The 26,037-nt window shown below is 47.2% G+C and overlaps 1 protein-coding gene across 9 annotated transcripts in view; it reads right to left on the reverse strand.

Annotated features, from left to right (window-relative positions):
• HDAC4 (histone deacetylase 4) overlaps positions 1-26,037 on the reverse strand; it is a 190,295-nt gene that overhangs the window by 31,604 nt on the left and 132,654 nt on the right. For 6 of the 9 annotated variants that reach the window (XM_064660249.1, XM_064660246.1, XM_064660247.1 and 3 more), the window contains exons 8-14: positions 24,912-25,024; positions 20,994-21,110; positions 20,702-20,900; positions 17,787-18,016; positions 10,696-10,953; positions 9,235-9,421; positions 3,722-3,855 (exon numbers count right to left, since the gene is read on the reverse strand). In XM_064660249.1, coding sequence (XP_064516319.1) covers positions 3,722-3,855; positions 9,235-9,421; positions 10,696-10,953; positions 17,787-18,016; positions 20,702-20,900; positions 20,994-21,110; positions 24,912-25,024 — 1,238 coding nt within the window. The remainder of the gene's footprint in view (positions 1-3,721; positions 3,856-9,234; positions 9,422-10,695; positions 10,954-17,786; positions 18,017-20,701; positions 20,901-20,993; positions 21,111-24,911; positions 25,025-26,037) is intronic. The other 3 variants (XM_064660250.1, XM_064660251.1, XM_064660248.1) reach the window with 1 other exon arrangement.

Raw genomic sequence — 26,037 nt, forward strand, 5'->3', positions numbered from 1 at the left:
AGATTTTGGTTTAATCTCTTACTCAAAACACCAGCTGGACACACAAAGTCATTTTTACATTTATTTCTGTTTTCAAATGTGCATTTGCTAAATAACAAAGGCATTGCTTGACTAATGAATATTCAGGATTTATAAGCCACTAGAAAATGATTCTCTAGTGAAAATGTCCCTCCAAACCACTCTCCAGCATCTCCACCACGATTATTAACTAAAAGTTTCTGCCAGACACGATTTCCAAAGTGAACTGTCAAGCAATGAAGGGTCAGTTCCAACCTTTCTGCTCTAAAACTCATGCGGGAAATCCCTGCAGGTTCAATCTGTTGCAAGCTGCTTTCTCACAGGAGGGTGCAGGCTGGGCTGGAGGCACCATAGCAAATCTACTCATCCCTCAGGTGAAACCCAGAACGAGGTGAGCTTTAAGGTCCCTTCCAAGCCAAACCACTCTGGGATTCCGGGATATTTCTGATTTGTGCCCCTTCTGGATCACTTCCATTGACTCTGAGAGAGATCACAGAACATCCTGAGTTGGAAGGGACCCACAAGGATCATCGAGTCCAGAAACAGTGGCAGGATCTCAGCCCTTGGGCAGGGTGTTTGGGAGCCTCTCAGCTGCCTGATGGGAACAGGTTTTCCCTTAGTCTGTGCATCTGGAATTTCAAAGTCAACATTTGTTTGCGTGACTGACATAAATATTTATCTGTGAGACCTTCGGCTTGGGGCAGGTGTGGGACAGAAACACCATGGGGACATTCCAGGGGACAGGCACCCAGAACTGCTGGACGAGAGAGCAGAGTGGGGGTTTAGTTGTGTGGGGAATGAGCTGTAAAACTCCTGGAAGAGGACAGGAATCCAGTGGAGTCTCGTTTGATCCTCCACAGTGTGTAAATCATTAGTTACCATGCAGGCTCCTGTGTTTTTAATCTGTGTTGAGCAACTCCTGGCAACCAACAGCATCAAACTACCCCCCTGACCACAGCAAAGGGCAGTTCAGGAAGGAAGGGGAAATGTCAGGATGAGGAAATATCAAAGCTCCAACTGTCCTTTTACAAATATGAAACATAAGAAATGGATTAAACTACAAAATCATGGAATCTCAGAGTGGCTGACGTTGGAAGGGACCTTCTTCCACCACCCAGGCAGGGACACCTTCCACTAGACCAGGTTGCTCCAAGCCCTGTCCAACCTGGCCTGTTTTTTTTATTTGAGGGAAGTCTGGATGTAGGAAGGAGCTGGAGAAACAGGGAAAGGCTGTGCCCATCAAGCCCAAGAGAAAAGTCAAGATAAAGAAGGAAACTTTCAGACAGGCATGGGCAGGAGATGGTGGGGATAAAGCAAAGGTAACCAGAGAGACAAGGAATGCAACCTGAAATGTCAGGGCAGACCCTGGAGAAAACCAGCAGGGAATTAAGGTAGAAACCTCATTAGCAGGTATTTATCAGCTTTGGGAAAAGGAAGAGTCTGAACTTTCAGACGAGTCTGAAAGGATGAGGCTGAACATCAGCAATGGTCAGAAGGGAAACACAGCTGGAAAGCAGAGTGAACATCAACAGCAGCTCCAAAAGCAAACAAAAGTACCAAATTAAGCAGGAAAATCAGGGGAAAAAATCTTCCTAAAGGAAATTAACAGGAAATGAAGGACAATAACAGATTGTACAATGAGGAATTTGTACATCAGGGAATATTTAACACCCATTTAAGTGACCAGCACTGCACAACGAGCTCCTGGAGCAGGACAGCACCGGGCACTTGGCTTTGCAGGTTTTTTGTTCCCAAATAATCCCAGAATTCAGTGAAATGGGCATCCACGGACAGAAGCAGCTTGGAAGGGATGCTGGGGGTTAGGGAATGCAGGCAATGGCAGTGCCAGGGGTCAGGGAATATAGGCAATGGCAGTGCCAGGGTTAGGGAATGTAGGCAATGGGGGTTAGGGAATGTAGGCAATGGCAATGCCAGGGTGAGGGAATGTAGGCAATGGCAGTGCCAGGGGTTAGGGAATGTAGGCAATGGCAATGCCAGGGTTAGGGAATGTAGGCAATGGCAGTGCTGGGATTAGGGAATGAAGGCAATGGCAATGCCAGGGTTAGGGAATGCAGGCAATGGCAATGCTGGGATTACGGAATGCAGGCAATGGCAATGCCAGGGTTAGGGAATGCAGGCAATGGCAGTGCTGGGAGTAGGGAATGCAGGCAATGGCAATGCCAGGGTTAGGGAATGCAGGGAATGGCAATGCTGGGAGTAGGGAATGCAGGCAATGGCAATGCCAGGGTTAGGGAATGCAGGCAATGGCAGTGCTTGGAGTAGGGAATGCAGGCAATGGCAATGCCAGGGTTAGGGAATGCAGGGAATGGCAATGCTGGGATTAGGGAATGCAGGCAATGGCAATGCTGCCACCACGTGGAAGGCTGAGCTGAGGGCTCGGGAATGTTCCTGCGCAGGGGCTGCCACAGCTGTTTATCCCAGGACATCCAGTCCCTCAGAGCTTGAACTGATGAACACACATGTAGAGCCCTATTTATCATCACTGGTATTTCGAACTAACAACTATGAATCGATCTTAATAACAATGCTAATACTAATAATAGCAGCATATAATTTAATAATAAAGCTTATAATTTAATAACAGTAACACTGACATACTTATATATTTCATATAGAATATATATGAAATATATGATATATTATATTTCTAACATACACTATACATCATTTATTTTATATATAATATCTAATATAGTAATATAATTAATTAAAAATAATGAAGACTATTAATATAATTCTATAATACATAGTGCAATGTATGATCTAGCATATCATACAGTAATATAATTTAATAATAATAAAAGTAATATATATATTATATTTCATATAAAATATATATCCTATACATTATATTAAATATTACATTTATACTATATATGGTACATAATAGATTTAAATATCACATATATTATAGTAATATAATTAATACTTATGAATAGTAATTAATAATAGCAATAATAGCAATACAATTCACATGCCATATATTATATAGCATATAATAGATTTATATAATTACATAATGGTAATATAATAATAATAACATCTAATGTAATTTAATAATAAGAGCATATAATAATAATAACATTGATATATTTATATCATCAATTCTTCCGTGTGAGGGTGGTGAGGCACCGGAATGGATTTTTAATACATGATATATATTCTATATATTATATTATATATTATATTTATAACATCCACTACACATAATGTATTTTATATATCATATCTAATATAGCAATATAATATTAATAATAACTAGACTATGAATATAATTATATAATACACTGTACAATGCATTATATAGCATTTAATATGGTAATATAATTTAATAACAAATGGAAAATATTTATACATTATATATCTCATATATAATATATATGCTATACATTATATTACATGTTATATTTATAATATACACTGTATATATTTTAAATATCGCATATAATATAGTAATGTAATTAATATTAATGAACGATAATTAATAATATCAACAATATAAATATAATTAATGCATATATCAATGAATAGTAATTAGCAATATTAATAACATCAATATAATTAATAAGCTTTATATTATATAGCATATATTATATTAATATAATTACATAATGACAATATAATGACAATAACAAGAACAACAACCGCCCCCCTTTGCTGTGTTTTCCCGTGTTTTTCCTACCTCACACTTGCCCCGCAGCCCGGTCTCCTGGAGCCTGGACCAGATGCTCTGGATCCTCCCCGCGTGCTCCGGGTGGCTGTTGGTGTTTCCACAGGTACACTGGTGCTTCAGCATCAAGGTGTCATACACGAGGCCTGGGACAGAGGGTCCAAAATTGCTCTCAGTAAAAAAAAAAAAAACCACCCAAATTTGCCAGATTTATGGGGGGGAAAGAAGCACGGTTTGTACTTTCTATTCAATGCAACAGCTCTAGAGCAAAACTGGGTGTTGGGCTCCAAGCCATGGAGCTCCAAGAAGGGAAAATCCAAGGTGCTGCTTTGAGACAGCACCAAACCTGCAACCATGCCTTCCTCTGGAAACCCTCAATGGCTGTGGCAAAGAAACCAGCACCAACACCTGAGGGTGTGACAGTGACAGCAGGAGGTGACACCCCAAAGCATCACTTCCGTGCCAGCGAAGGAACCGCATTTGAGGAGAGGAGGCACTCTTCTACTTGCTGCTAAAATGACTCCAGGGCTTGGGATTGAAAAGCAGAAGGAATAAGTCGTTGGCAGGACCGTGTTTCATAAAACAGTTCGTGCTGAAGTCGCTGCATCACCATTATTTGACAACATGCTAATTAAGGCCATTAGCACCCACTTGGGCATCGTTATTCAGCACGAGATGAAGGATTTAGCAGTGTTGTTTCATCTCAGTGCGGGAGTAAGGCAGCTAAATCCCCTCTCGTTCCCAAGGATTTATGGCATGACAACTTTGATTCATGCTCCACAGTTGCCTGGGTCCGTTTTTGGAAGGAGAGCTGAGATTCCAAAGCCAATGTTCTGCTGGAGGAAAACAGCAGGTCCTCCCCAGCCACGTCCCAGGGACAAATGACCTGTAATTTTTTTGCTCAAGCAAAAGACACACAGTCAAATGTTCAAATCTACCCTTCCCTTCAGCCAGAAGCTCCAGAAAACAGAATAAAAGGGGTTGGTTTGGGTTTTTTTCCTCAAAGAATAAGGTTTCTTGGAAGAAATATCTGTCTGAAAGTACAGTATGAAGTTGATCCAAGGGCTGGAGCCCCTCTGCCCTGGAGCCAGGCTGGGAGAGCTGGGGGGTTCACCTGGAGAAGAAAAGGGTCCAGGAAGATCTGAGATCCCCTTCCAGGGCCTAAAGGGGCTCCAGGAGAGCTGGAGAAGGACTTGGGACAAGGGATGGAGGGACAGGACAAGGGAGAATGGCTTCCCAGTGCCAGAGGACAGGGTTAGATGGGATATTGGGAAGGAACCTTCCCTGTGAGGGTAGTAAGGCACTGGAATGGATTTTTCCAGAGAAGCTGTGGCTGTCCTTCGATCTCTGGAAGTGTTCCAGGTCAGGTTGAAGCAACCTGGGCTAGTGGAAGGTGTCCCTGCCCATGGCAGGGAGTACAAAGCAGATGGGCTTTCAGGTCCCTTCCCACCCAAGGTTTTCTATGATTTCTGTGAAATCAAGTCTTGAGAATCCAAAGCCTCTAAAGGCAGGAGCTGGTCCCAGATGCAGGTGTTCCAGGATGTGCTTTGGCTGGTATCCCTCCTCAGAAATCCCAGATGAGCACACCTACACAGGCTTCCCCATTCCCAGTTCAAGTCTGGAGAAACAGCACAACTGGCAAGAGCAGGGAGTTAAAAGGGGTTTGTGAGGAACCCGACCCTGGGAACAGCCCCAGACACGCAGCCCGGAGCTGAGGGCCCTGCTCCTGCACGTTCCCAATGCTCCTGCACATTGCCAGGCTTGGCTCCAGCTGCAATCCCACCTCCTGACTGAGTGTGGGCATGTTCTACCACTGCAAAAATGTGGCTTCTCCCCCTGAGCAAAGCCTGACACTCTCAGGTATCCAGCCTCAGGGCAGGGGCCTGGCAGCTTCTCGCTTTGCTGGAGGTGAGGGAGGGCAAAGGGAAAAAACAGCCCACAAAACCCAAGCCATGTTCAGTTCCAGGGAAAGAACAGAGCCCTGGGGAGTTGGCTGGCTCTGGGTCAGCCAAAGGTCACTTAAGAAAGAAGGGCTTGCTGCAAAGGTCTTTTGAGGTCTCCCATGTTTGATCCACAGCATCAAACATCACAGCCAGCTGCTGGGCCAAGGCAAGTCCTGAATTCACCCGAGGAGAAGCTTCCACCCCAGTCTGAGTTTATTTAAACCAGTGCAAGGTCTTAAAGAGATTTTTAGATGGGATATGGGGAAGGAATTCTTCCCTGGGAGGGCGTGGAGGCCCTGGCACAGGTTGCCCAGAGAAGCTGTGGCTGCCCCATCCCTGGAAGTGTCCAAGGCCAGGTTGGACGGGGCTTAGAGCAACCTGGGCTGGTGGAAGGTGTCCCTGCCCATGGCAGGGGGTGAGATGGGATGAGCTTTGAGGTCCCTCCCAACCCAAACCATTCTGGGATTCTATCCCACCACAAACCTGGCCTTTACAGAACCTGGTTGATCAACAGTTTCTCCTTTCCCAAGGGTTCCAGGACAACAGCAGTGTCTCAGGGAATGAGCATGTCTTCCATGCTCTAATCACACGTCACTCATCATTCCTCTTTCCTAGAAACCAACCCACTGGAAAGACAGGAGCTGTTCCCAGTTCCTTCCTGTGGTTGGGGACACTCAGCTGAACACACGCACACACACACACACAGAGACACACAAAGGGAATCTTGGCAATTTAAGCTTAAAACACAAAACTCCATTGGCCGTTACAAGTTAAATTAAGTGGTGCTGGAAGCAAGGCTCTGCTCAGACACAAGAACAATCATTTTTAAAGGTCAGCACTAAAGCAAAACCAACTGGCTTTTCTTGGCAGAACAAACATATGATTTGAGGTTCAGATAATTATATTGCTCTGCACAGGAGAGAATAAATGCCTCCATTAGAAAGGAAAAACCCTTTAATGCAGAACATCAGAATAATTTGTGGACCCATTTTTACAGGAGATCAGAGACTGGATAATTGGAGCTATGCAAATTAATGGCCCAACCTGAGGATCCTTATTCAAGTGTGTAGAACAGGGCAGGCACAAGGATTCATTAAAGTCACGGGGCTGCTTGATCTGGAGAGGGCAAGTTCAAGGACTGGCTTTCTGGGAGGAAGGAAAATTAAATGTCATGCTCTGGGACATCAAACTGATTGCTCAGAGGAGTCAGGAAGGGCACAGCTTTCACTTTGATGTGGAGTAATGGACATCATGTTTGAGAGCTGTATTACGGGTTCTTTCCCCTGTACCTTTGAAGTCTCAGGTGTTGTCACTGAGAGAGACAGGAAAATAAAATATCCCAACCCCCCCGAATTTCCAGCTGTCTGGAGTGACTCTGTTCAGACAAAACCTCAGGTTACTGTATTATTTCTATATAATATCCCAAACATGAAGGGGATGAACAATTCCTTTGCCCGTTGGACAGTAATTGATCTCTTAAGAGCCACAGTGGTGTGCAGAGTGATCCTGGTTGGCTTACTTAGGGCCATTAATGAGGTTTGGTTCTTCCAGCCCTCTCCCCACATGATCACACCAATGCCAGCCCTCATTCCTCTGCAATCCAAAGCCCATAAGCCCGTTAGGATCAGTCTCCAAAGCAGCCACTTATCAACCAGATGGATTTTCCTAGGGAAAAAGCAGCCTGATGAGCTTGAGCACTTTGAAAAATACCCAAGACTTTAATTTCCTGCCTTTCAAAGAGTGGCTCAATCCCAGTGATTAAGCTTTAGCAGCCACCTCCAAACCCACGATCTCCGACACACCGTGCACAACTCCAGGAAAACATGAGGCACTTTCACTCACACACATGCTCAGCAGCTGAGATTCCTTTCCTTTCCTTCTCCCTCCTTCCACACCCCTAGAGTTGGGCTCTTTCTTCCTGCCTCTGTTACAGAATCACAGAATCAGCTAGGTTGGAGGAGACCTCATCGAGTCCAACTTTAAGCAGTGATGGGTAATTAAACCAGTCCTTCACCTTTTATGAGGGACCAAAGTTATAGGACTGGTACAGAGGTCTCACCTTTATGCTTTGCACCTTTATTAGTGCCAGGGAATGCCCAACACTTCCCCCTTGGACAGTGATTTATTGTGTTTTCCCTCCTCCATAAATGCAGAGATGGAAAGCATTGGAAAAATTAAGCCCTTGGAGTTTTAACCTGGATAAATGCCACGAAAAGGATATTTTACAGGTGAACCACACTAAGCATCCTTCATATCAACACACTGTGCAGTGCTAAATAAAAGCAATGTGATATTCCAGCTTTTTTTAATTGTTTTAAACCCTGCCTCCAAGGAAAAGAAATCTTAACACTGGAACAGCACCTTTTCCAAGCAGCCCCGTCCTCACATTTCCATTCTTCCTGTTCCCTGTGATTTGAAATGAAATTTAGAGGTGCAAATCTGAGCCAAATGCACAGCCTGGGGTAGAAAATGTTGTTGTATGTTCAGAGTCTTGTAGGTGACTGACAAGGCAACTTCACTATGAGGGGAGGAGGAGGGAAGGGGTGAATAATCTCTTCAAGCAGGGCCAGGCTTCCTCATTTTTCAAGCTCCAAGGTTTGGGGTTAAGCGTGTTAGAAGCTCAAGTTTCATGTGCTCTGACCCTGAGCCAGGGGACCACTCACTGCATCCCTGGCAGAAGCCAAAATCTCTTCATCTGGCCAGAACTGGAAATGCAGTTTTGCTGCAATTCAAAGGTTCAGTATTAACAACAAATTAGAGATTAAAGGGCTGATTTGTCAAAATGAGCCATTTCTTGGGTTTTCACAGGGCTGACAGCACACACTTCCCACCTTGCAGCTGAGGAAAAGTCATCCTGAACATTATCTATTACTACACCACCAGGGCCTGAAAATAAACCCGACTCACAGCACCGAGTGATGCAAGAAGTGTGGGTTAAAAACGGAATAAAGGCATGAGGGAAAGGCAAACAAAATCACGAGTCACTCCCATTTGGATGTTCTGGGATCTATTCCCCTCCTTCCCTTTTCCCAAGGCGCTCGGCACGTTGCAAATTGTTCATTCACAAAATACAGCCTGACATTTGGGGAAGAAGGTGGACTCCAAAATATCCCTCATCACCCAAAACAGGGTTTGGAGAGTTGCACAGAAAATTCCCTTTCAGCTGTTGCTAAGGGCACTGAAGAGACAGGAAGGATCTGGGGGGGGGGGTGGAAAGTTGGTTGTCAGGATTCAGGGAGAATTATTCTGTTTTTAATCTTGGATCATAAAATTCCAGAGTGGGTTGGAAGGGACCTTTAAGATTATCCAGTTCCACCCCCCCTGCCATGGGCAGGGACACCTTCCACTAGCCCAGGTTGCTCCAACCTGGCCTTGGACACTTCCAGGGATGGGGCAGCCACAGCTTCTCTGGGCAACCTGTGCCAGGGCCTCACAGGGAAGGATTCCTTCCTCACATCCCATTTAACCCTTCTCTAGGTGTAAAGACATTCCCTCTTGTCCTGCCATTCCACACCCTTGTAAACAAAGCCCAGCCTAAGGCAAACCAGTCCCCCCAGCCCAAGCAGCCCCCCAAAGCCTCACCTGTTGTGAACCTTGGCTTAGTGGGGGGCTCCTGCACAGACATTGGGAAGGTGGCTGAGGCTGGAGAGGACTGTGCCCGGGACAGGGGCCGGTGTCCCCCGAAGGACACGGGCATTCCGGCCGCCTCCAGCGACGCCTGGTAGTTCCTCAGCTGGTGGATCCGCTGCTGCTCCAGGAGAAGGGCTTGCTGTGGGGAAGAGAAGCAGGGAGTTGCTGAAAGTGTCTTCTTAAAAGGGTCTTTTAGGGTTTTTAAGGTTTGGAGGCTTGGATTCCTTTCCCTTGCACACAGCAAATGAAGATGTGGACGCTTCTAGAGCCAAGCCAGGCAAGAACAGCACGTGGAACCCCAGCCCTGGGCCTGGGGCACCTGAGAGGGCACCAGCACAGGCAGCTCCTTCCTCCCCCAGAACTGGCCTTGTCTTCCTTCCCCTGTGCTCCCACCCCGCTGCATTGGGCTGTTTAACAGTGCAGTGCTCCAGATCATGGATTGAATCCAGCTCAACCAGATCCCAGGCTGGAGTGGGAGCTTCCAACCAAGCTGGTTCTCTGCACAGCCACACCATCAGCTGGACAGGCTCCTGGGCAGGAGGGAGCTGTTCCAGCCTTCCACACTCACATCCCTTTCTTCTGTTTATTCCCTCTCTCTTTGAGGCAAAGACTATTTTAAAGACTCCTCAGGTGCACTCACGGATTCAGGATTAAGGCTGCCCTTTCAGAGGAATGGGATCACTGTGGTCCATCACTAGCAACACAGAATTACACAATCCCAGAATGGTTTGGGCTGGAAGGGACCTTAAAGCTCATCCAATGCCACCCCCTGCCATAGGCAGGGACACCTCCCACTAGACCAGGGTGCTCCAAGCCCCGTCCAACCTGGCCTTGGACACTTCCAGGGACAGGGCGGCCACAGCTTTCCTGGGCAAATGTAGTCCCTGAGCAACATTCCAGTGACATTCTTGTGGGACATAGATCAGCTTGTACCTTGTGATCAGATTTATCACCTGCAATCCACAGGCCTCCAGTGCTTGCCCTCAAAAGGGAGCCTGGCTGGAGGCTCCAGGATCTCTAATTCTGCAGAAGGAACACCCTCCATTGCACATCATCCCCTGCTCTTTTACCCAGGCCTTCTCTAGTTTGCTTTACAACATAAAACCAAAACAAAATCCTCTGCTAGCAGGATTCCATTTCTACTGAAAGCAGTTCAGAAATGCTAAGATACACTTTGTCTTCCCAAAGAAACAACCCCAGAAGAGACCCAGTGGCTGTAAACACACTGTGTGTTCCACATGATCCAGATTCTCCTCCCTGGGACTTGTGAGCTGATTCCAGGGAAGGAATCACCTGATTTTACCTCAGGATTCTATACACAGCCACAGCCTTAGAGCAGCACAAGGTGACCACCAAGACCCAACCAATGTCCTACAAGGGCCCAAGTGCCAGGGCGGTGTTTTGGGCACTCACCTGACGGAAGAGCAGCTCCTGCTCCGCCTGTCTCTGCCCGGGCTCCAGCTCCTGCTGAGGCTCTGCCTCCTCCTCATCGCTCTCGATGGGTTCCTGCTTCACCTGCACCACGTTGGCCAGTCCCGGGGCCTCCTTCTGGCCCGCGGCCCGGTCGCCGTAGGGCTCCTCCAGGAGGGCCTGGTGTTCCCGCAGCTCCTCCTCCGTCTCCTCGGGGTGGCTCTCGTGCTGCCGGGCTGGCTCGTTGGGTTTGGATATAATCTGAAAGCACACAAACCAAGAGATAAACCCTTAACTCGTCTCAGGTAAAGTTCATTCTGTTCTCCAGCCTCCTGAAAAGAGCAATTGTGAATTATGGCCTTTGTCTTACGAAACGAGTGCTCCAGGGAAAGGTCAGGGCAACCTTGGCATTAAGAGCTCTGAAATTCCGTGTCCCAGGTAATGACACCCCCCTTATTTTCCACTTAGTTTTCCCTCTGAAGAAATAAGAGCCCTTGTGCCCACTCCATTCACGTCCACTCATAACAACCATCAAGATGTCTGGCAATTAAATCCTGAAAGAATACAAGAGACACAAACCCCTCTAAGAGGGTTTTTGCTGCTTGTTTGCTCAACATCACCTCGAATCGCTCCCTGAATTTTATCTGTAAGGCTGGAATAAAGATTCCTTGAGAACTTGCACTGTCACGGAGCTGGTTAAGAGGAAGCTCAGGACACCCAGCTCAGAGTGAACCTCTGGTTCTAACCAGACCTTCCTAACTAGACACAGTAAACTTCTCCAGAAGCTGCTCCTAAACCGAAAGGAACAATTTAATTTTCACTATAATTCACTCAGACTCTTTATAAGTTCATTGGCAAGATAAAATTCACAGTTCTCCACCTCAGACTGCTAATAAGTTTTATTTGGAATAAAAAAAAACCCAAAATGTGACCTGTTTTAACTCTGGCAGAGGAAAACCAATCCATTTCCTCTCTCTCAGGCTGCCCCTGTTTCACAGGCTTATAAAGAAAGTGCTGCACTTTGAAAGCTGTCAGGGCAAGGTTTAATGAGGATTAGGTCACTGGGATGGAAGACAATATTGATTTTAAATCTAATAAAGCTAAATCAAAACCTGGTTATTGAGCACATGCAGGAGGAGTTACTCGCTCTTCGAAGAGCAGCGGCTCAAACCTGAAATTAAGCCCTTTTTCCCCCCCAAATTTAGGAAGAAAGGCTCTGCCATGTAAGTCAAGCAAGGAAGAGGGGCAGGAATGCGTGGAGTTGTGTGTCTTAGTGTGGATCTGGAAGTCAAGAGCTTAAATGCCAAATGAAGTGGACAAACCAAGATGAGTCCTGACAACTCGCAGACGGGAGGGTGGAGCCAGGGGGGGATTGGGCCCTTCTACCACCTAACAAACGACAGCACAAGAGGAAATGGCCTCAAGCTGTGCCAGGGCACATTTAGATTGGATATGGGGAAAATTTCTCCATGGAAAGGTTGCTCGGGCACTGGAACAGGCTGCCCAGGGCGGGGGGAGAGTGGTTTTCCAAAGGTGTGTGGATGGAGCATGTGGATGGTGGAGCTGAAAATCTGGAGAGGAGGAAACAGAGCAAAAGGCAGGACCTCAAGCCTGGATTTCAGGAGAGCAGACTTTGCCCTCTTCAGGGATCTGCTTGCAAGCAGATACAGCCCTGGGGACCAGAGGGGTCCGGGAGAGCTGGGAGATTCAAGGATTCTACAAGATCAAGAAAGATCCATCCCAAGTAGTGAGAACTCCAGCCCTTGGGGTTAAGAAAGCCAAAGCCAACCTGGAGCTGCATCTGGCAAAGGACATGAAGGGCATCAGGAAAGAAGAAAGGAAGACCAGGGAAATCCACGACATGGAAAAGGGCCATGGCAGTTAATACCTCTTACCAGGAATCCCAGGACCCTGAGACCAGAGGGAAAGTCTGGAGCAAGGAAGACTTACCCTTGGTGGAAGAACCACCAGGGTCAGGCAACACTTAAAAAACCCTGGATATACTTAAGTCCAAGGGACCCTGAGTTGTGCTCCCAGGTGATGGGACAAGAGGCCTTGGGCACAAAACCAAACCCATGGAATTCTTTCTGAACACAAGAAAACATCTTTTTTTTCCTGTGAGGGTGGTCAAACACTTGAACTGGTTGTTCATAGAGGTTCTGGAGGCTCCATCTTTGGAGACACTCAAAAGGCAATCAAATGTGGTCTTGGGAACTGCTGGAGCAGGGACATTGCACTCAGTGATGGACTCAGTGATCCAAACCTCTTCAGGATTTTTGGGAGGGCCCCCCTGCCCTCCCAGTTTCATTCCCTATAATACACAATGAATAAACCATGTTAAGCTAAAGGTTCTTCCATCCATGTCCTTTAAGCTCTCTTAGGCTTGATGAACATAACCCCTTTTAAAGTTAATTAAATCATCATAAACCATCTGCTGCTTGGTGGGTTTTTTTTCTGCTTGGATCGAAGATCTCAAGCTTTGAACTTAATACCTTTTGAACTTCTGAACTGCAGGAGGTAATTGCTGGGAAAAGAACTTACAATGTCACTGTCACATCTAATGGGAACAAGAGGCAGTGTCATCCCTGAGAAGTTTTACATTATTCCTACTCCTTGAAAATGGAAGAATTAAATGAAAACCACAATGAAGGTTGAAAGATCAAGTGGCCCGTGCCAAGGACACTTCAAACATTCCCTTTGCTCTCCAAATGCAAAGGGAATCTCTTGCTCTGCCACCGCTTCAAGCTGCTGCAACCCTGTTTTAAAGGACAATTCTGCAGAGAAAACACTTTGTCATGAACATATTCCATAGAAAACATGAGTATCTGCATCCCAGGCCTGTTAAAACTCCCTGAAAATCTTCCATCTGTGAAATTTTGTGCAATCTAAAATTGAAGGTAATAAAAATGCAAGGGGCTGAATATAAAGGGAGCTTTGAGAATGCTCCTAAATATATCTGAAATAGTGAACACAATGCACCATAAATATCTCCTCCATCCCTTAATTAGCTCTCTGGCTTCCTCTGCAATGAGGTTACTCCTCTTTTTTTACACCCAGTGGCCTCTGACTGTCACCTACTGCCACCATAAACCCTGTTAAAGACACTGCCTCTCCAACCTTGGGCAGGCAACAAGTTTACTACAGAATAAATGAGATACCTCTGCTCACAAGCATTTTTAAAAGGCTCCATGCAGTTGGTGAGATTTCTTCTCTACACCTTGGAAATACAAAAAACCCAGAAATTTTTTAAAAAGCATAGCAATGTCAAGTCATAAATACAAGGTAAAGCAAAGAATTCTTCCTTTTTTTGTGGAATTCCTCATGAGAGGAAAAAGAAGCTGCATTTCTTCGCTGGTGAAATGTCAGCTGGCATTAGGTTTGTCTAATAGATATGAGAAATAGAATCACAGAATTGTTAAGGTTGGGAAAGACCTCCAAGATCATGAAGTCCAATTTTTGACCAGGTACTACCGTGCCCAATGATCCGTATTTATTCCTTCTTTGCAGCGGTAAGTTCTTGGGACACTGAAGACTTGGAAGGTGCTGCTGAACATGTTAGAAACATCTAGTTACTCATCCAAGTTTGATGGAGAGTTCCCACCACAAAAAAATCCCAGACTCACAGGATGGTTTGGGTTGGGAGGGACCTCAGAGCTCAACAGATCCAGGCTGGAGGCTGAAAACAACCCCAGACACCTCCGAAGCTGAGGATAAACCATCCCATTTCCATACAGCTCATCCAGGGCTCTCTGTGGGGAGGAGAAGCTCAGAGATCACATCAAAAGCCCATTTCACCTGTCAGATATGTCCAAGAGTCAAAACCTTGTGGAGAGAGGGGTGTGCTGGAAGGTGGGCTGGCTTCTGTCCACATCCACACGTCTTCTGAACACCTCCAGGGATGGGGACAGGAGTCCCCACTGCCCTGGGCAGCCTGTGCCAGGGCCTGACCAACCTTCCAGGGAAGAAATTTTCCCCGAAATCCAACCTAAAAGCTTCCCTGGTGCTCCTCTAGGTTTGGGCATTAAACATGCAAAAAGGGAGGGAATTATTAGGTCAGTTAGAATCATGGAATGCCAGAATGGTTTGGGGGGGAAGGACCTTAAAGCTCATCCAGTTCCACCTCCTGCCATGGGCAGGGACACCTTCCAGTAGCCCAGGGTGTCCTGCCCAACTTGGCCTTGGACACTTTTAGGGATGAGGCAGCCACAGTTGCTCTGGGATAAACATTTGAGCAAGAAGTAATTCAGTATCTTATCTAGAATTTCATTTAATGTCTCAAACCCCAGCTGGAAACTTCAATAATGCTCTTTTCACTCACTCAAGTCTCTCCTGTCCCCATTTTTGGGGCGTTCCATGGGGGTTTTGTGTGTGTGAGTTTATCCTCTCCTTAAAGCAAACGTCACCAGCAGGTGACAAGAAGATGAGCAGGGCTGGGAGCCACATTTTCCAGACAGGTCCTTGCTCTGAGCAGAGCAGTCACTCAGGGCAGGTCAGCTCCAAGTGGGACGAACCACATTTGCTACACTCAAGTGATCCCCAAGCTGCACCTGACAGGGGCAGACTGGGGACTTTACACCCCACATGGGAAGGGATTCCCTCCAGTCACCCCATGGAGTCTTGTCCCTCCTTCTGCTCCATCCCTTTGCCCCCTCCTTCCCTGTCCTCAGTTCTCCAATTCCAAGTCACTCCTCCAAAGCCTCGGACGTCAAGGCTTCACAGCCAGATCCTCATGTTGATTGTTCTTATTAATTTTAAGCAAATCAACATATTTTTCCTTAGTTGCCTTCTGGGAAACAGCAAGACTTCTTTTGGCTGCAAATCTCCTTAAAAACTTCATCTGCTGCAGACACCTAAGGCCAAAATCTCAAAATTTGGAAAAATCACATGGAATTGAGAAGAGCCTTGTATTATTTATGGGAAATCAGTAAATAAATAAATTAATGCTATCAGTTCTGTTAAAAATTAAATAACCTATTATTTTATTTTTAGCTGTGCCCTTAACTCTCCTACACACGAGGGTCTTAAAATATCCCTGCATCTGGGAAAAGTCTTTTTCCATGTCAGCACTTGGATATTATCCCACAGGATAAATTTGCCACACGCACACAGTGTTAGTACTGAAGTGATTTTAACTCATTCCTTCTATAAATCAAACCCAGGGAACAGCCCCTCTGCCATCAGTTTAATTAAAGCCCCCTCTGCCTGCTTTTGCTATGGATGCCACAGATCCCAGCTCCAGCAAAGCCGGAATTCTGAGCTCCTGGGAGGTCCAAGAGAAAGCCTGGATGAGCTCAGAGGTTACGTCACGGCCAAGGCTCAGGAAGAGCCTTGAAAACCCTCAAACCGTGGAGCTGACACTTATTCCTGGACAAAGAATCCCAAGCCAGCGCCCCACACCCGATGACCCCGGGCCTGGCACAGCGTCAGGAGGGGGGTGAGGGGGTTTCTGGGGCAGCAGCAGCTCCCGGTGTGAGGGGCTGAGCCGGGGTCAGGCCTGGCACCCCCAGTCCGTGCTGGCAGCGCTCCAGAAGGACAGGATTGACGTCAGTGCCTTGTGTAATCACCCTGCCCCGGCTCCAGTCCATAAACAACGGGCTGGGGGGGCTTTGGGGGCTTCTTTCATGTTGGAATCCAGCTCTTGGTAGCTGTGTTTTCTCACAGGGCTGGAACGGTGAAAATACTTGGAGAAAGCCTCTCCATAAATGAAAGCACAGCGAGCCCATGGGCTTGTCCTCCCAAGCCTCAAACCTGCTACTGGAATTGCTGGTTTCCTAAGGAAAGCCACCACTGGGACTCCTTGAGAGGACTGTTTAGAAAGCCTTAAACCAGAAAAAAATCACAGAATGGTTTGGGTTGGGAAGGAACTCCAAGTTCCAACTCCCTGCCATGGGCAGGGGCACCTTCCGCAAAACCAGGTTGCTCCAACCTGGCCTTGGACACTTCCAGGGATGGGAGTCAGAATGAAATATCCCACTGATGATGATCCATTTCTCAAGTCCCCAACAGCCCTTTTACATCGGAAGGAACACCCTGTGCCTCTAAAATCCTGGGAGAGTCCCTCTGCTGGGTAAAACAGCACAGCTCCATCCCCACCGCTTGTGATCAGACCCCTCAGGTGTAACAGGTGAGTTTTACCTTCCTACAGCCTAAAACTCTGCTTTTTTAAACATTTACTCAATGCAATCATCTCAAAGCAGCTTTTTTTCTGCTTCCTCGTAATACTGGGATACCCAGAGAGGTGATTTTGGCTACAAAGCCAAAACTCTGTGCAGGGATGAAGGAGATCTGCAATGTTCACCTGAGGGTCTCCAGGTGATTTACAGAAAGCCAGGTGATAAACAAAGTGCTTGCTTTCCTCGAAGGAATTGCTGAATCACATCTAATTCATCTTCCAAACAACCTCTGCAGGACGCACAGCCATGCTGTCCTCACTTCCAGGAGAAGAAATGGATGGGACACTGTAATGCTTTACCTAGGGCTGGAGTTAAGGAGAATATGGACCGGAGATGGGAACAGCTCTGCTCCTTCCAAAGGCAATTCCAGAAAAGTCATGGAATGGTTTGGGTTGGAAGGGACCTTAAAGAGCACCTCATCCCACCCCCTGCCATGGGCAGGGACACCTTCCACCAGCCCAGGTTGCTCCAAGCCCCATCCAGCCTGGCCTTGGACACTTCCACAGATCCAGGGGCAGCCACAGCTTCTCTGAGCAATGTGAGCCAGGGCCTCCCCACCCTCACAGGGAGGAATTCCTCCCCAATATCCCATCTAACCCTGCCCTCTGGCACTGGGAAGCCATTCCCCCTTGTCCTGTCCCTCCATCCCTTGTCCCCAGTCCCTTTCCAGCTCTCCTGAAGCCCCTTTAGGCCCTGCAAGGGGCTCTCAGGTCTCCCTGGACCCTTGTCTTCTCCGGGTGAGCACCCCTAAGTCTCTCAGCCTTTCAGTAAATCTGAATAACTTCACTCACAAATATTTCCTGGTGTTGTGGTGCCTCCCAGAGCTCCCGGGACGAAAGCAGGAGGCAGAACCGCGCCAGACCCCGAAACAGCGCGGGGAAAAAACCAGGGGGAAAAGGCCATTGAAAGCATCCTTCCTACCTTGTTGATGTGCAGCTGCTGCTGCTGGAATTGCTGTTTGTGTTTCTCCAAGAACTGCTGGTGCTGCTGCTGGATCACCAACTGCTGCAGGGCCTGGGCGTTCTGGGGCAGGGGCGCGGACTGGGTGCGCCCCAGCGGGCGGTGCTGCCGCAGCTTGTGGATGGAAGGGGAGACCCGCTCGCCTCCAACCAGGGGCTGTGCGTGGAGGGGCAGTCCTGAAAGATACCAGTCTGAAGATAATATGGAGGAAAAAACAGCAGAGGAGAAACAAAAGGAAGAAGAAAAGGAAGGGAGAAAACAGCTGTTGAGTAACGATGTATCACGTTAAACCTCCGCCACCACTTACGGCCGGAGCGGCCTCGAAAGGGAGCAGGTAATTAATGAATTCATTAACGCTGTGGGGAGAAGAGAAAGGCTTTGCTTGACTGGGGTTCTTTGCTTGGTTACCCAGAGACCCCATGGAAACACCTCATTTCCTAAAATCAGCAATATCTTACAGACCATTCCAGAGTTTGAAGTTTAAATCCTGCAGCCTGGCTTAGGCAGTAATCCCAGGTCCAAGCCAAGTTGGCATCCCACAGCATCTAGCAGTTATCCCTGGATATGCTGAAGGGTGACGGATGATGATCAAGGAAGGCATGGCTGCCCTTGGCTAGGCTCTAGTCCACACAGGGAAATGAGCAGGGATGAAAACTTCCATGTGATAACCCCCTGACCAGGTCTGTGCTGGGAAAAGGAGCATTTTGGGAATATAGGAGCTGTCAGGCTTCGTTATTTCCATATGAAGAAAGGTCAAGATGACAAATAGCTAGGATTGTTTCCACCACTGCCCTGTGCATACATGCCAGTAACTACAGGAAAACCAAAGGTTATTTTGGGATAACTGGAGTTACTCATCTATCCTTGGCAATTTGGGTGTCATTGATGACCCCTCTGTGAAATATCCATCCAAGCTCTGGGAAGGGCACGTCTTCAGGAATTATCTTGTCTTCTTAGCTGTTCTTGGGCTGAGCTCTCTGAAAACACACCTTCCTATTCTTCTTAGACAGCTGGGACACAAGATCCACCCAGCAGGGAGCCCAGCCTAAGGGTGGAGGAGCTCAGGATACACCTTTACTCCTGCTTGTTACACCTTGGGATAGAACAGCATCACTGGGAACTTGGGAACTGCTGCCTCCCCAACAGGGGTAAGGCTGCTCCCACTTTTGGGAAACAATCCCTCTGCTTCCTTCAGGCTCTGGGTTAGAAGAGAAGCTGCCCAGGAGTCTGCAGCCAGCTCAGTGCCCTGGATTAGAACCACCCTGGCATTCCTGCCCCAGGATGTGACCTTCTCCCACCGATTCACAGAAGCGCCCTACGTGGAAGGATCTGACTCATGTAAAAGCCTCTTTTCCTGGGGGAAGATTTAAGGAGTTTCTCCCACTCTTTGCTCTTCTGAAAAGATTCCTATGTATTTGATTTTATAAATGCACGTCTACAAATGTCAGTGTGTACACACACAAATCTGGGTATGGATATACGGATCACTGGGAAAGGTGTGCTCCGTTTCCCTCAGAGCACAGCTCCTCCTCCCAAAAGTTCCAGTTAGACAGCAGAGTTTGCACAGGATATTCTGGAATACCACCTTCCTCCAAGGGAATGACCAAGGTCCCCGGGAATGCTTTCCAAGGAGACTCCTTGTTCATAGAATCCTGGAGTGGTTTGGGATGGGAGAGACCTTAAAGCTCATCTTGTTCCACCATGAGCAGGGACACCTTCCACTAGACCAGGTTTCTCCAAGCCCTGTCCAACCTGGCCTTGGATTTTGCAGCTGACAGGAGTCTTCCTCCAGAGCTGAAGGCCATCAGCAGAATCCTAACAATCCCCCCTTTGCTTCCAAGGAATTTGCAAGTCCTAAGTGCAGCTTGGCAGCCAGTCCCCTCAGGGCTTTGGGGAGCACGTGGGAGCTCTCTGTCTTCCAGCTGCTGCCTCTGGAACGTGTGTTCCTGCTGGCTGCTCTGCTGTGGGGGGACTCTTTCTCCCCAGTGTGGGTTTGGAACACGTTGTGCTCGCTCGGAAAACACCGCGGGCTAGAAGGAACATGCTTGGAAGCAAACACTGCCAATGGGGGGAAGCGAATACTGCAGCTTCCCAAATGTACATGATCCCAAGCTTATCACAACCCCACTTATAGTCCTGGGATCTGGATGCAAAGCGAGCTTCCACGATCCACGCTTCCCAACAACTTCCATTGGAAATGGAAGGGAAGGAATCCAAATTAACATGGCAGTAATGTTGGCAGAGCATCCTTTGTCCCACTGTCCCACTGTGTAAACCAGGAGTGCATTCTACTAGGAATTACTGCTTGGAATCGAGCCTATGTATAAGAACACACCTTCCCACAGGCACCTCATCCTGAAAATCTGACCCTGGGAGTGACTCACAGCAATTAAATCCCGAAAATGGGACATACCCAAACAAATACAATCTGCTGGAAGGCAGCTGGTTGTGCCATGGATTTGGTATTTATATTAATGATGAGAAGGAAGCATTTTAACCTGGAATTTGTGCCCTTCCCACACGGAACAGGAACCATCCATGGAAAACAGGGATCCTAAGGCTCAACTTGCCCCCGCTTTAATCTGCAGTGGTTAGAACTCTTAGCTAGAGAGTTCTCAGCTTTTACTTTTTGTGGAATAATACCATTTATTTTCACCTCACCAAAATGACAAGGCAGCTCCCCCCTCCCTCAGGATGAAGTGGGAAACCTCGGATTTGGGAAAAGTCCCCACTATCCAAATGAATGAGCAAACACATCCCAAAGGTTCTGTGCTCCACCTGCAGAGATGATGCAGTATCCGGAGGCTGCCTTTCCAAAAACCCTCCAGGTTCCTGGAGGTTCCCTCTGTTTTCCAGCCGTGTCCGAGCGCTCTCACCTGTGACTAGGGGAGTTTGTGCAGTTGGTTGTTCCAGTAAGACCATGTGTTGCAGGAGAGGGTTATGTGCAGTTCCCCCATCCCTTTCCAACGTTGTAGTGCTCAAGTAGGGAGTGAGGTGAGTTCCAGGGAAGAGGGAGATCCGCTGCTGCAGGGTTGGGATAGCGAGTCTCTCCGCGTCCTGCTGGGCTGATCCCGCCTGCAAGGAAAAGGCCCCGCGGGCGGCAGGGAGGGAGTTAAGGGAGGAATCCATGCCAGGGCCATTCCAGAGGCTCATCCCAACCCCACTTACGCTGGAAGGGCCGGTGGCAGGCAGGCCGAGCGTGATGTTGGGCAGGGAAGGAGAGGTGTAGAGCGGGAGCTGCGTCACGGAGCCCTCGCGGTTCACGAGCCTGTGGGCCAGGCTGGGCTGGGAACAAAACAGCAACATGGGCCTGGTTAGAGACCCTGGGAAGGACCCTCCAGGATCACCAATCCACCTACGGGCCCTGCACAGACACCCCAACAATCCCACCCTGTCCCTGAGGGTGTTGTCCAAACGCTCCCTGAGCTCTGGACACTGCCCTGGGGAGCCTGGTCAGTGCCAACCACCCTCTGGGGGAAGAACCTTTCCCCAATATCCATCCCAAACTCACAGCTTCAGCTGTTCCCTTGGTACTTGCCCTTCTCAAGCTCTTTTTGAAGCTAAAACAGATTATCTTAAAAAGAAAATTGCTGTTGTTCTCTTTAGCAAATAACAGACAATTTCTGTTATTAACTGGTGTGCGTAAATCAGGCTTCAAAACCTCACCCAAAAGCCTTAAGGTTGCACTTATGCAGCTATTTCCTGATTTTCAGGCTGAAACACAAGATTTCCTGAGTTATCTTCTGGGCACTTAAAGCAAGAACACTTTAGTAAAAAGACCTTTAATTTCCAAATACACACTAGAAAACCCATTATGAAAATGACAATAAACTGCCCGATTTTCCTGTTAGGAAACAACTGTTCTGAGATCACCCTGAATTCTCTGCAGGTGATTTTCCAACTTAAATAGAATTTAGACTTCAACAAGACTTGCTATAGAATTTCTACTGTTAAAACACAGGTTGCTGTTGTGAAAAAGGCAATTTTTGATTAACCTGATGTTCTACCATGGGACAATCTTTACCTAAGCTGTGGCTGCCCCATCCCTGGAAGTGTCCAAGGCCAAGTTGGACGGGACTTGGAGTAACCTGGGACAGTGGAAGGTGTCCCTGCCCACAGCAGGGGTGGAATAGATGATCTCTAAGGTCCCTTCCAACCCAACCCACAGTTGTGTGTCCTTGCACAGGCAGCACAAACTCAGGTTTGGAGGTGTCCTGATAAAGCTGTTGGTGGGTCCACTCAAACTGTGATAAATTCAGGAGGCTCTCAAAGATTATTCTATAGCAAATGTTTGGTTTTCAGTATCAGCTCTTTCAATATGTGCTTTATTTCCTCCCCCCCCAACAGTTTGCTACAGCAGTTTTTTAATCACAGAATCATTTAGGTTGGAAAAGACCTCTAAGATCAAGTCCATGACTCACTCTGAAAGTCTCCCTGACTTACAGGACTCTGAGTTTCAGTCTAAAATGCACCTCAGTTACACCCCTCTCATGGAATCCCAGGATGGTTTGGGCTGGAAGGGTGTCATGGGCAGGGACACCTTCCACTAGCCCAGGTTGCTCCAAGCCCTGTCCAACCTGGCCTGGGACACTTCCAGGGATGGGGCAGCCACAGCTTCTCTGGGCAACCTGTGCCAGTTTTTTAACACCCTCATTATAAAAAACATCTTTTTTATCTCCGATCTAAACTTGACCTTCCACGTGACTGTTTGTACCCACACACTTCTTCCAAGTGATTCTGAGCACTACCAGCAATTTGGCTTTAATTTAAATCACACACTGTTAGTGTTCCACATGGAAAATAAGACAGTTATTGTAAGCAGAGGAATGAAATGTTTTCCTGAGATGGCAAATGAAACAAAACTACATCCATTTTCTCTTTGAGCAATCAATACTCTGGAGTTGTGCCTCAAACTATCCCCCGGGGGTTTGGGATGAAAACAGCAGGGAGAAGAACACAGCAGCTTGATGCTCTCAGCACATGGTATTTGGCAGCATTATCAGCACTTCAAACACCCAGATCCCATCTCTGGGCTGCACAAACAGGCTGCAATTGCACACAACAATTTCTGCAGGGACAATTTTCAGCTGTAGTCAAGTCCTTTTTACAGTCTTGTACCAACTGCAAAGGCAACGAATCTCAGCGAGGGAAAAACCTTTAAATCAGCATTTAAAAATAGAGAGTGTCTATTTGAAAGGAGGCAGAGCTCTAGTCATTCCCCACTGAAGGCAAGCACTGAAACCTGAATAATGAACCTGGACACCACCTTCCAACACATTTGAACTGGTTCAAATGGGGACATCATAAACTAAGAAGCAACAAGATCCATTTCTCATGGAATGTAAAACACAAAGCCGAGAATGAAACACCAAGTTGGCAACATTATCTTTTCAGAAACACTGAAATATTTCTAAATCTGTGTAAATATTTAATGGTGAGGGATCCTGGTCAACTGACCTTAAAGGAATCTCCAGCACTTGGGCTCTCAGCTCGTACAACTTCTACTGAGGAAGATTTTAAAGATTTTAAACCCCACTTATTTTTTTCCCAAATGAAGCAATACAGGCCAGTGGATCAGCTGGGATCACACAACATGGAATGCTGGCACGAAGTGCAGTTATTTTTCTTTGGGAAAGGGAAACTCTTTGGCAGGACAGGGATTGCTTTCCAAATCATCTGTGCTGCTCATGCCTCAGCCTAACTTCCAAAATTACTGCCTTACAAGCAGTTGATGGGAAGTTTTCCTTATTATCTGTGTCCATTTGATGAGGAATTGGTGGTCTGGTCCCAGATGATTAGCTCCAATTATTTAGCTGAAAAATTAAATGGATAAGGAGAGTGCTACGGGCTCACATTCCCCTGCAGGAGCTCATGGAATGGTTTGGCTTGGAAGGGACTGTCCAGTTCCAATCCCCTGCCAGGGGCAGGGATTTGGGGGAAGCTTCCTGCTCTGCTCATGCCACAGAAAACTGTCAAATCCACTAGTTTTTCCAGCAGCAATAATTGGGGATTTCCAGTTGGCTAAGGATACACAATACTGACAACTCCTGGAGCAGCAAAATCAATAACTCCGTGCTCATCTTCCCGGGGCAAGAGAAGCCTCCACCTTCCACCACCTTAATCTTTACAATAATTATTTAAGTCTAGAAGGTCTCCTATGGACTTGGAATGTGTGCTGGATAATTCGGCAGGGGAGAGGCTGCAGGAGAAGGCATATTCCCCATCTTAAATACTGTTACACTACATTAGAAATAAAAATAAAGTGAAAATCTGTCCAACACTAGAAAGCAATAAGGGCTGACATTTACACCATGAGAAGTCCTTTTCAATTCTGAGGGAATGCTTGTGGAGAACAAGCCCAAGCCTGTTCTGAGAGCCCTGATGTTAAGACAGAGTCTATATTCATGGGGAAAACAGCTAATGGGAAGCTGGATAAAAAGAAATGCACCAGTAACATCAGACAACCACACTGGTTTTCTACTTGCAAGGGAACGGTGGGAGCCAGTTACTGTGGCCCACACCCTAGGAAAAGCTGGGCTCCAGAATCCCTGGAAACAGGAGCTGCCGGGCTGAATCCAAGCCCAGCCGACCCAGTCCAACCTGCCCTGGACATCCACAGCAGATGCCTCGAGTGATGGTGAAAGTTTATGGGATTATAAACTGGCACATGGTAACAGTCACCAAGTGTTCAAAGCCCCAGCTGGTTAAATCCCTTTACTCCAGCTCTGCTTTGGTCACACTTCAACTGACCTACTGCACACAATAAATTCACCCCATACACAAGAATAAATTCCCTAAACACTAAAATACTTGCATTTGACCTTGCTAAACCACTTTATTTTTACTCTCTCCTCACTGCAAAACCACTACAAGTCACCACAAGCTGCCTGTGAGCTGCTTCAAACCAGATTTCCTAAACAGATAACGTGGCCTGTCAGCCCAGACTGAGGGTAATTCCCAAGGGCCGCTCCGAGTCACAAGCTGGGCTTTTCCTTTCGTGTGGTTCCTCAGCCTAAACTCCTCCAACCCTGCCAAACTTGGCCAGCAGCCCAAGTGGGCAGAAGCAGAGGGGGAAGGGCTCTGTACCTCTGCTGGGATACTCGTGACCGATCCCGCAATCCCGTTCTCGGTGCTGATGTTGTTGGAGCTGTTGTTTGGAGAGCTGGGACCAGATCCAGGAGCACTGTTGCATGCAGAGTCTGAAAAACACATCCAAAAGCAACTCTGAACATTCCAAACAATCGCTGGGATGGTATTTAGTCAGATAACAACCCCTCAAGCTCTGTTGTGGAGGAAAGCAACCCTCCTCCTCCTCCCCATCTTCCCCCCAGATATTCCCAAGGCTCTTAAAATACCAACAAACACTTCCAAATGGTTTGTCCAAGGACCTACTTACCATATTTATGTCTTCTCTCCATGGGGATTTCTCTCATAGTGTATTAATAACTTTAAATATGATTGAAAGATAATAAAAGGCATGGAAGGCTTTGGATTTGGTTTGCTTCATTTTTCTAGAAGTGCTTCTCTCCCTCTCTTTCCCCTCTCACCCTGAGGACACCTCAGACTTCCCTCAGAAGGTCTCTCACCTGGTGCATGGCACAGCCACCAGTGTTTCTCCTTTTACTTGGGAAGTTTAATAACATTAAACCTTTTTCTTCTGAACTTTCCTCCTCCCCAAGCACAGCATTTGCCCAGGGGCAGGAGAACCTCCCAGCAGTGGTTCAGGCTGCAGCAGGTTCCTCATTGCTCCAGGATGGCCCAGGAGAAATAAAACCTAATTATTACAAGGGCCTGGAGTGCCAGGACACAGGGAATGGCTTCCCACTGCCAGAAGGTGGGGTTAGATGGGATATTGGGAAGGAATTCTTGGCTGTCAGGGTGGGGAGGCCCTGGCACAGGTTGCCCAGAGAAGCTGTGGCTGCCCCTGGATCCCTGGAAGTGTCCAAGGCCAGGCTGGACGGGGCTTGGAGCAACCTGGGCTAGTGCAAGATATCCCACCAGAATACCCTGTATTCTTCAGGGATTAAACATCATTTTTATTCCCTGAAGTGGGACTTCTTAAAAAAGTTATTTTCCATTTAAAAATCCCCTTTTCCCATGAAAACTCCAGAGTGGCTTCTTGAATCAGCTCTATATCAGTGAGAAAGGGGAGCTCCCACTGCCATTTCTGAAGGCGTTACTGGGAGAAATGGTCACTCAAGTGACTCAAGTA

Source organism: Pseudopipra pipra, chromosome 7 (assembly GCF_036250125.1).
Source record: "Pseudopipra pipra isolate bDixPip1 chromosome 7, bDixPip1.hap1, whole genome shotgun sequence".
Lineage (NCBI taxonomy): Eukaryota > Metazoa > Chordata > Aves > Passeriformes > Pipridae > Pseudopipra > Pseudopipra pipra.